Below are 11,380 nucleotides of genomic sequence, written 5' to 3' on the forward strand. Positions count from 1 at the left end.
GAACACAGGTATAAATGCACTGGGGATAATGGGAAAGATTGGTGAAACCTGGAGGGGGGTGAAACCAAGAACAAAGACAGGTGAAACAGATCAGGGTGTGACACTCTTAAATAGCGATATCTTGTGTAGCCTGGCGGAAATAAAGCCAGCACAGGACACAAAACTAATTTGTGGTTGCTCATTCTGTCAAAGTGTAAAATATCAAATAAGATAAATTAGGGTGATATCACAGCAAAGTGAAGTCACAATCGGGTTCAGTCTATCTCACAATAAAGTTAATTAAATCTAATTACAATCAAATAAAGTCTAAGTACATTATCTTAGTGAAGTGCATAAACACTTTACCTGCACTGTCCACATGATACCATAATCCCACATGGAACAGCAGTTCCACATCTTGATTAGATTTTGTCCTGTTCTTTAACTTTGATTCTTGGTTGAGATGGAAATGTGAATCCAACATATCAATCACTTTTAATGTTATCTCAACTGCAATCCAGGTCATTTGGTTAAGCTATTAGAAGAAGCATAGTGATAACACATTAAATTGTATAAATACAAAATATCTGACATTTGTTCCCATTTTAACTTTGTTGTGCTTTTAAATGGTTGAAAATGCAGTAATAACACATTTAGATGACAACTAAACCAAAATAACACATTGGGAATTCAACAAACTTCTGGCTGACATTTTGAGTGGGTGAATTAAGGTTGAAATCTCATTGATCAAGGTCTCTACCAAATATTACCCAATATTCCATGTTGAAATGATGTGGTGTGCCCAGTAGGTTAAGTGTTTTGGCATTCAGGTCCAAGAAGTTACTTTCTGACCACTCCTACCATAGGAAAATATGTCAAGAAAGTTTCATTCAAATCAAAAGGGGTGCGATCAAAAAGTGATTGAAATCAAATGTAACAGTCAATTCAGAAAATAAAACAACAATTCCACATTTTCCTCGTAGAGAAGCATTGAGGAAAATTGCAATTGGGATTCCAGTTTTGGCTACTTTCTGAATTGAAAGAACTGGAGTCATCAACTCCAATGTGAAACAGGTGATGTATGGATCAGAAACATGGAGATTAAACAAACAGACGATAACAAAGATGTCGAACCGAGTCCTCTAAAGGGGAACTGAACTGGAACCCATTAAACTACAAATAACAAGAGGTGTTGTTGGATTGTATACACCCTGAAATGGAACCCCCAGGGGGAAAGAAGAAGGGGTCGACCCAGAAATCTTTGGAGGAGAGATGTCCAGGCAGAAATGACAAGAGAGCGGCCTAAACTAGTTAGGAGATGGACATTCGTCAAAGGCCTATGTGTCTATGGATTCAAGGGTAAGTCTGATTGTATCCATATAGCCAGGGTTTGGGAGTAAGTGATTGCATCAAATCCCCCAAAAATTGTCACATTAAACAGAGGCAGTAAAATAACAATAGTGAGGCTATATACAGGGGGTACCGGTACAGAGTCAATGTGCGGGGGCACCGGTTAGTTGAGGTAATTGAGGTAATATGTACATGTAGGTAGAGTTAAAGTGACTGCATAGATAATATACAGAGAGTAGCAGCAGCGTAAAAGAGGGGGAGCAATACAAACAGTCTGGGTAGCCTGTTGATTAGCTGTTCAGGAGTCTTAAGGCTTGGGGGTAGAAGCTGTTAAGAAGCCTTTTGGACATAGACTTGGAGCTCTGGTACAGCTTGCCATGCGGTAGCAGAGAGAACAGTCTATGACTTATGCGTCTGGAGTCTTTGACAATTTTTTGGGCCTTCCTCTGACACCGCCTGGTATAGAGGTCCTGGATAGCAGGAAGCCTGGCCCCAGCGATGTACTGGGCCATACGCACTACCCTCTGTAGTGCCTTGCGGTCAGAGGCTGACCTGTTTCCATATCAAGCAGTGATGCAACCAGTCAGAATGCTCTCGATGGTGCAGCTGTGGAAAGTTTTGAGGATCGGAGGACCCATGCCAAATGATTTCAGTCTCCTGAGAGGGAAAAGGCTTTGTGGTGCCCTCTTCATGACTGTCTTGGTGTGCATAGACCATGTTAGTTTGTTGGTGACACCAAGGAACTTGAAGCTCTCAACCTGCTTCACTACAGCCCCGTCGATGAGAATGGGGGCGTGTTCGATCCTCCTTTTCCTGTAGTGTACAATCATCTCCTTTGTTGTGATCACGTTGAGGGAGGGGTTGTTGTCCTGGCACCACATAGCCAGGTCTCTGACCTCCTCTCTGTAGGCTGTCTCATCGTTGTTGGTGATCAGGCCTACCACTGTTGTGTCATCTGCAAACTTGATGATGGGATTGGAGTCGTGCCTGGCCATGCAGCCATGAGGGAACAGGGAGTACAGGAAGGGACTGAGCACGCACCCCCGAGGGGCCCCTATTTTGAGGATCAGCATGGTGAATGTGTTGTTACCTACCCTTACCACCTGGGGGCGGCCTGTCAGGAAGTCCAGGATCCAGTATTAGAGGGAGGTGTTTAGTATCAGGGTCCTTAGCTTAGTGATAAGCTTTGAGGGCACTATGGTGTTGAACGCTGAGTTGTAGTCAATGAATAGCATTCTCATATAGGTGTTCCTTTTGTCGAGGTGGGAAGGGGCAGCGTTGAGTACAATAGAGATTGCATCATCTATGTATCTTTTGGGGCGGTATGCAAATTGAGTGTGTCTAGGGTTTATGGGATAATGGTGTTGATGTGAGCCATGACCAGTTTTTCAAAGCACTTCATGGCTACAGATGTGAGTGCTACGGGTCAGTAGTCATTTTTTATTTATTTTATTTTTTACCTTTATTCAACTAGGCAAGTCAGTTAAGAACAAATTCTTATTTTCAATGACGGCCTAGGAACAGTGGGTTAACTGCCTGTTCAGGGGCAGAACAACAGATTTGAACTTTGTCAGCTCGGGGGTTTTAAGTTGCAACCTTACGGTTACTAGTCCAACGCTCTAACCACTAGGCTACCCTGCCGCAGGTTACCTTAGTGTTCTTGGGCATAGGGACTATGGTGGTCTGCTTGAAACATGTTGGTATTACAGACTCAGTTAGGGACAGGTTGAAAATGTAATTGAAGACACTTGCCAGTTGGTCAGCGCATGCTCAGAGTACACGTCCTGGTAATCTGTCTGGTAATCTTCTGAATGTTGACCTGTTTAAAGGTCTTACTCACATGCTATGTAGAACGTGATCACACAGTCGTCCGGAGCAGCTGATGCTCTCATGCATGTTTCAGTGTTACTTGCCTCGAAGCGAGCATAGAAGTAATTTAGCTTGTCTGGTAGGCTTGTGTCACTGGGCAGCCCGCGGATGTCCTTCCCTTTGTAGTCTGTAATACTTTGCAAGCCCTGTCACATCCAACGAGCATCGGAGCCGGTGTAGTTCTATCTTAGTCCTGTATTGATGCTTTGCCTGTTTGATGGTTCGTCAGAGGGCATAGTGGGATTTCATATAAGCTTCCGGGTTAGAGTCCAGCTCCTTGAAAGCAGCATCTCTACCTTTTAGCTCAGTGCGAATGTTGCCTGTAATCCATGGCTTCTGGTTGGGGTATGTACGTACAGTCACTGTTGGAACGAAGTCATCGATGCACTTATTGATGAAGCCAGTGGCTGGTGGTGTACCCCTCAATCCCATCGGAAGAATCCCAGAACATATTCCAGTCTATGTTAGCAAAACAGTCATGTTGCTTAGCATCTGCTTCATTTGACCACTTTTTTATTGACCGAGTTACTGGTGCTTCCTGCTTTAGTTTTTGCTTGTAAGCAGGAATCAGGAAGATAGAATAATGGTCAGATTTGCAAAATGGAGGGCGAGGGAGAGCTTTGTATGCGTCTCTGTGTGGAGTAAAGGTGGTCGAGTTTTTTCCCCCTCTGGTTGCACGTTCAACATGCTGGTAGAAATGAGGTAAAACGGATTTAAGTTTCCCTGCATTAAAGTCCCTGGCCATAAAGTCCCCGGCCACTATGACCGCAGCCTCTGATGAGCATGTAATAAATGATATGTAATCTCATAACAAAAAAACTGTGACTGTAATCAGTTATGTTACCAGCAAAAATACTGTAAACAGATTAGATACTTTTGAAAAACTAGATTATTAGTTATTGGATTACTGTTCAATTCAGAAAGGATGCTTGTAAGAAAAAAATAAAAACATGACACCTTTCTGTTTTCTTAATGACATTAAATTCATCATCTAAAAAAGGCGCAAATTTGAGTTTGTTCCTCCTGAGCGAGTCTGAACACAAGTCAAAGACCACTATGACACACCAACTACATTTGATGGTCTTCTAATGCCTCTTAAGGGGAAAGTAATTCACAAGTAACTGAAAGTAATCAGATTACATTACTGAGTTTGGGTAATCCAAGTTAGGTTACTGATTACAATTGTGGACAAGTAACTAGTAACTAACAGTGACAATATTGACTCAAGAAGAGGTCAATGTTTGATATTGCATTAATACCTTACGGTGGGTGTGGAGCTTCTGTCAATCTCATATGTAGCTGCTGTAGACGACACATCATACGGTACTGTATGTGGACTCTGGTCAAGGGAGCAGCTGGAACTATCATAACCCTGTAAATAAAAACACAGCTACCAAGGAGCCATGGCCTCCCTTGGACAGATAATCTTCTGGGGGTGAGGCCTCTATTCAATGTGTCTTTCTAAAAATATGGTGGTTGGAGGCCAGCAACAGCTTTGCTTCATATCACCAACAAGTGCATAGTCAGTTGAACTTATCATTGGATATTGTGATGTTCAATTGACTTGGAAGGTCCTTGCTAGATCTTGCTTGATTTTTTCATCTACATTTCCAGGATGATAGTCATGATCTTTGTAGCCGCTGGACTCATCATCCTCATCTTGTCTGTGTCATTTGCAGGTATGTAGTGAACATATGGATATTTCTACAAACAAAGGGGCCAATGTGTGACATCACGGTCAACATTTCTAAATGGTTTGATACACATTTAAATATGATTTTCTAGCAGCTTCACATTTGTAGTTACAGGGATAAGAGTATATAGGGAAAATGAGACCATAACTCCTAGCAACAACAGAACATCTACATGTCATTCAAAATGTCACATGAAACATGGAGATTGCATGTTTCTTTGTCATGCCTACTAGCCAGGTCTGTTTGTGCTTTAGTCAACTTATCTCTAATGTATATTAGAGATGCTAAACATTCCAGAAGAATGAAAAAGTTAAATAACAGCATTTTTATATATTTTCTTAATAGTTTATTCGAGTACAACAATAGAATACAATGGGTTCTGTCAACAAAATCATGGACAATAACTAATAATGGAATCCTTATTATCAGTAAACTTTTCAAGCTACAGTGGGGCAAAAAAGTATTTAGTCAGCAACCAATTGTGCAAGTTCTCCCACTTAAAAAGATGAGAGAGGCCTGTAATTTTCATCATAGGTTCACTTCAACTATGACAGACAAAATGAGGAAAAAAATCCAGAAAATCACATTGTAGGATTTTTTATGAATTTATTTGCAAATTATGGTGGAAAATAAGTATTTGGTCACCTACAAACAAGCACGATTTCTGGCTCTCACAGACCTGTAACTTCTTCTTTTTAAGAGGCTCCTCTGTCCTCCACTCGTTACCTGTATTAATGGCACCTGTTTGAACTTGTTATCAGTATAAAAGACACCACAACCTCAAACAGCCACACTCCAAACTCCACTATGGCCAAGACCAAAGAGCTGTCAAAGGACACCAGAAACAAAATTGTAGACCTGCACCAGGCTGGGAAGACTGAATCTGCAATAGGTAAGCAGCTTGGTTTGAAGAAATCAACTGTGGGAGCAATTATTAGCAATGGAAGACATGCAAGACCACTGATAATCTCCCTCGATCTGAGGCTCCACGCAAGATCTCACCCCGTGGGGTCAAAATTATCACAAGAACGGTGAGCAAAAACCCCAGAACCACACGGGGGGACCTAGTGAATGACCTGCAGAGAGCTGGGACCAAACTAACAAAGCCTACCATCAGCAAGGGCATTGAAGATGAAACGTGGCTGGGTCTTTCAGCATGACAATGATCCCAAACACACAACGAAGGAGTGGCTTTGTAAGAAGCATTTCAAGGTCCTGGAGTGGCCTAGCCAGTCTCCAGATCTCAACCCCATAGAAAATATTTGGAGGGAGTTGAAAGTCCGTGTTGCCTAGCAACAGCCCCAAAACATCACTGATCTAGAGGAGATCTGCATGGAGGAATGGGCCAAAATACTAGCAACAGTGTGTGAAAACCTTGTGAAGACTTACAGAAAACGTTTGACCTCTGTCATTGCCAACAAAGGGTATATAAGTATTGAGATAAACTTTTGTTATTGACCAAATACTTATTTTCCACCATAATTTGCAAATAAATTCATAAAAAATCCTACAATGTGATTTTCTGGATTTTTTTTCTCATTTTGTCTGTCATAGTTGAAGTGAACCTATGATGAAAATTACAGGCCTCTCATCTTTTTAAGTGGGAGAACTTGCACAATTGGTGGCTGACTAAATACTTTTTTGCACCGCTGTATGTGTGTGTTTGTGTAAAAACTAGACATCACATTCTTGCTTCTTCTGTCCTTGTTTCCTCCATTCCTTGCCTCTCCTTGAAAGTGCATTGGAGCAGGAGCGGAGGAACCTTCCCTCCTCTTCCCCAATGTGCTTTGAGAGGGAGGTAAGGAATGGATGAGACAAGAGGAGAACCTCAATTGAAAAAAAATATTTTTCAATTTCTAGTAAAAAACAAATAAATATGGAAGTTTCAAATTCCAGATTGCTCCGTTTTAATTCAGAAAACAAACGGACCGTAATCTTACCTCCGTACTACTGAGCAATTTGTGCTTTTTGAGGTCGGTTCAGTTTCGGTAAGATTCCCAAACAAAATAATGACGGTTTTCGATTTCAGTTTTAATAATTTTTTAAAACATTAAATGCACTATATATCATGTGGGTTGAATGCTGTAACAACGCAGAATAAAACAATTAATACAAGTCCCATGATGGTAGTGAATGCCCATTACTGTTGATCACTTAATTACCAATATTTATTCACATGACTTAAAATTTTTTTTAAATATATTTTTAAAATACTGTGTACTCACTTGTGTCATCCTCATTTTCAATATCCATGTCATGTCTCTGTTAACATGTAACATGCACTTGAGCATACGTGAGTGCATGCGTACCTGTCTGTGTGTGTGTGCCAGTGTATATGGGTAACAAAAGTCTCTATGAACTGCACACAGTATCTCTGTGTTAATCAAACCTCCTGTATGTTGTGTTCTCTTTTGCTGTGTGCTGTCCTTTAGTTCAGGGTTTAGGGGGTTCCCAGGCCACTGTGGATAGCAATAACAAGTGGCCCATCGGGAACCTGGGGGAGGATGTCATCCTGAGCTGCAAGTTCAAGACTTCAACTAACAGCAGGGAATTGACCAGTCAGGTGTCAATCACATGGAAGAAGAAGGGACTCAGCGAAGTGGTGTACAGTTACAATAAAGGAGCAGTCCAGCTGACGGAGCAGAACCCCCAGTTTAAAGATAGAACCCAGCTGTTCTCAGACGCCATAGGTGGAGGCAATGCCTCTATGTTGCTGAGGAACGTGAAAATGAAAGATGAGGGGGTGTACTACTGCAGTGTGAATGCCCCTAGTGGCTCAGGGACTGACAGTGTTAACCTCAGAGTTGCAGGTAAGAAGACAAGTCTTAGGCATTCTCAATATTTCACAATTCATATTTGTAGAACTACACACAAAGTAGCGTTCTCTTAAAATATGCTTAATTTCAGCTTTCTCAGCCCCCAAATTTAAGTGGGTCAACACTACCCTGATGGCAGAGGGAGAGAGATGGTTCCCAAAACCAGATGTCCTCTGGTTGGACGTCAATGACAACGTCCTGAACGAGAGTGAAACTAGCTTTTTCAACAACTCCGCCGGGATAACCCGATTCATCAGCTCCCTCCAGCAAATTACATTGAATGACAGCTACACCTGCATCATCCAAAACCATCTGGTGAAGGCTGTCTCCCGGGCAACCGTCAAAGGTCCAGTAAGCACCTTTCGGGGCAAAGAAAATAGTATTTTATACTGAACAAATATCTGGATGAGAAGGGCATGTTAGACGACTCTCTCCCAGTTTAAAAACATTTACACAAGTGAAGTCACTCCCTCAAGTGATGACACCTACATCCTCTTCAGTCTATATCACCATGACAACCTGGCCAACCGTGACAGCTAAACAAAAAATAAAGTGACAATTGATGTGGCATTTAACCCTACAGTCTCTTCAGTCTATATCACCATGACTACCTGACCAACCAGGACAGCTAAACAAAAAATAAAGTGACAAATAATGACTGGTGGCCAGGGTTGGGTAGGTTACTTTCTAAATGTAATCCGTTACATGTCCAAATACCCATACTAGAGTACTACTACATACTTAAACTGCATACTAATTTCGGCATTTGTTTTAGTAAAATACACTCATCTTTTCCGACTCATGTGCTTGACAACAGCTGATAATCAGATAAATTGACACGCTGTACCAAAATAAACTAATGGCGGGGGTCAACACAATCGTGCATTACATGATGCATTCGGAGTACTATTTTTTATTTTATTTCACATACTATGAAACGTTCTTTTGTCGCGTACTATTTAGTACGCTAGTATGGATATTCAGTCACGGCCAGTCACTAGTTACCTGTCCAAAATTGTAATCAGTAACACAACCTAACTTTTGGATTACCCAAACTCAGTAATGTAATCTGATTACTTTCAGTTACTTTTGGATGTCTTTCCCCTTAAGAGGCATTAGAAGAAAACAAAAAGGATCCAACAAACGCATTTGGTGTGTCATAATAGTGGTCTCTAACTCACTCAAGACTCACTCAAGTGGAACAAATGTAAACATACACCTTTTTTCAATGCTGAATTGAATGTCATTGAGAAAACAGAAAGGTGTCGATGTATTTTTAACAAACATCCTACCAAAATGTAAAAGTAATCTAAGAAGTAATCATCTAGATTTAAAAGTAATCATCTACTTTTGCAAAAGGATCTGTAATCTGATTACAATATTTTTGCTGGTAATGTAACTGATTAGTTACAGTTTTTTTTGAATGAGTTTACATGTCCTGCCCAACCCTGCGTTTGGCAGTGTGCCTACTGTATAGTCAGCATCTTTCCTTTTTATTACAGATATAGAGATATCAACGAGGACTTTCTTCTCCTTCTCTACTGCAGCTGCACCGCCCATACTACTACCCCAACGGCATGTCCTAGCAGCTACAACCAGTTTCTTTTTCTGGATCTACCAACTAACCTGATTAACACATGCACACAAACTACTCTTCATAGCCTACAGGCAAGATGACTAAAATGACTGTCTGTGGTGAAGTGAACTGGTCTGGTGACTTTCCACTTGCCTTCGTCTGCCTGGAGTCTGATGGATTTTGTGTTGGATTAACAAGTGGCGACAAACTGTGTATGTGTGTGTGTGTGTGTGTGGCTCAGTGGCGACCCGTCATTCAGGGCAGGTGGGGCAGTACCCCACCTGTTTTGAGCCCTACATTTTTAGCAAAAAAATGTATAACAATAATATTCGTTTTTTGGGGGGGCTTGCCTGTTTTGCATGTTATTTTGGCATTACGTGTCACATATCAGTTTGCAAACAATGTAAAAAAAAATATATATATAATTGAGTTATTAAAGCTGCATATAAACATGGTCTCTTTTTTTTTCTTGAGTAAGGCAGTTCCCAAATGCAGGTGCTTCAGCCTAGCTCAGTGCTTTCTGTGGTGGTGGGGCAAGCCGGCTTTTTTTCGAATAGGCTTGGTCGATTTCGGACACCGGTAAATTCTTCAACAAAAACCTGTAACAAAGTGTTTTGAAAACAACGAGACAAGACTATAAAAAGACCATGTCACCTACAGACAAAAAGTTGGAGAAGGACCATGTGGATTCCCCGCCAACCCCGACCACAAACTTGAGCTCTAACAACGGAGATAAGGGGGGCGTCGTGGTCAATGCGAGGGCAGCGTGCAGCGTTTGTAGACGTTGATATCGTGAGCCTAAAATTCTGCCGTGTTTACACACTTTTTGCGCAGGCTGCGTTCGTCAACTGGAACCGTTTTCAGTGTTGCCTGGTGTACACAATGGCAAAGCGGTACATCTGGAAGGCGAGTCGCCCTCCTCTGCCGTCACGGGTTTCTGTCCCGAGTGTGACTCTGAGGTGGACATCCCGTTGTCCGGGGTAGAATGGCTGACCACTGACCACTTAGCCCTGGATGAAGTGTTTCTGGAGACGCTGATGAGCGAAAACTCTGTGGTATGCGACCTGTGCAGCGACTGGGACACAGAGAAACATTGTGAGGTTTGCTGTGTCAACCTTTGAGTTCTGTTGTCAAGCACAAAGGTGAGTGCAGGAATTTGTAGGCCAAACTCATGAGTCATGACCAATGTTCCAATTTGTTGCAAGTTAACTAGTAAAAAGGGCTTTAATGGGGTTCGTTTTAGCTTTGAAATTATTATAACATGGTAATTACATAGGCATGTAATTACTGTGTGGTTTATTGTGATCTACCATATGAGTTCACCATATCCATCTTCCTATCCTCCCCAGGAGACAGAAGAGGACGTCGACTCACACCGTCGAATGTCTGGAGGACCTGAAGACCCAGGATCGTCTCTCTCGGCCCGTCCTGTGTTCCCTCCACCCCGGTCAGGAGCTGCGTCTCTTCTGTGAGATCTGCGACCTGTCCATCTGCCTGGAGTGTGCCGCCACCTTCCACCGTGACCACTACGGCCTCCCGACACGTGACGTCATCGACCGCCATGGGGACTGTATCCGGGAGCTGGTTACCGGAGGAGTCGCTGCGGAAGGTGGACCTATCCCAGGAGGTCTTGCAGGCCAGGATGGATGCGACGGCGGATGAGGTGCGTTCCTTTGCGAGGGGCTACGCTAGTGCTGTGGAGTCACACTGCCTGTCACTGCTACGGCGTTTAGTGGAGCTGCGTCTGCAGTGCAGGAACCAGCTCCACCTACAAAGGGCTCAGCTACAGCAGGCCCTGTCAGACGCCCGTGGGGGGATGGCATTCACAGAGCGGTTGCTGATGTGCGGGTCGGACTCAGAGATCCTGAGCGCCAAGGGCGTGACCCTCCACAGGCTGGGCGGCCTGGTGGAGACAGACTATGACCCCCACCCAGCAACCATCGCCCCCGATAACGGTAGCAGTATCTGCTTCCTGCCACGTGAGAGTGCAGGGAAGGTGGGGGGGTACCCGGTGGTGGGGGTGATCCACGCAAAGACACTGGAGCTCAGCAGGTGTACCATCGAGGGGGAAGGTGAGACCCAGACCAAGGCCTGAA

At 43.0% G+C, this 11,380-nt stretch overlaps 1 protein-coding gene and 1 pseudogene across 1 annotated transcript; both read left to right on the plus strand.

The window, feature by feature from the left end:
* Positions 1 to 4,352: 4,352 nt before the first annotated feature.
* On the plus strand, positions 4,353 to 9,567 carry vtcn1 (V-set domain containing T cell activation inhibitor 1). The gene is made up of 5 exons (XM_021579990.2): positions 4,353 to 4,633; positions 4,813 to 4,877; positions 7,325 to 7,702; positions 7,800 to 8,054; positions 9,211 to 9,567. The coding sequence occupies exons 1-5, from the start codon at positions 4,602 to 4,604 to the stop codon at positions 9,336 to 9,338; spliced, it is 858 nt and encodes a 285-aa protein (XP_021435665.1). The 5' UTR covers positions 4,353 to 4,601; the 3' UTR covers positions 9,339 to 9,567.
* A 364-nt stretch (positions 9,568 to 9,931) lies between these two features.
* LOC118936403 lies at positions 9,932 to 11,379 on the plus strand (annotated as a pseudogene).
* Position 11,380: the final 1 nt, after the last annotated feature.

The sequence above is a fragment of the Oncorhynchus mykiss genome, chromosome 22 (assembly GCF_013265735.2).
Source record: "Oncorhynchus mykiss isolate Arlee chromosome 22, USDA_OmykA_1.1, whole genome shotgun sequence".
Lineage (NCBI taxonomy): Eukaryota > Metazoa > Chordata > Actinopteri > Salmoniformes > Salmonidae > Oncorhynchus > Oncorhynchus mykiss.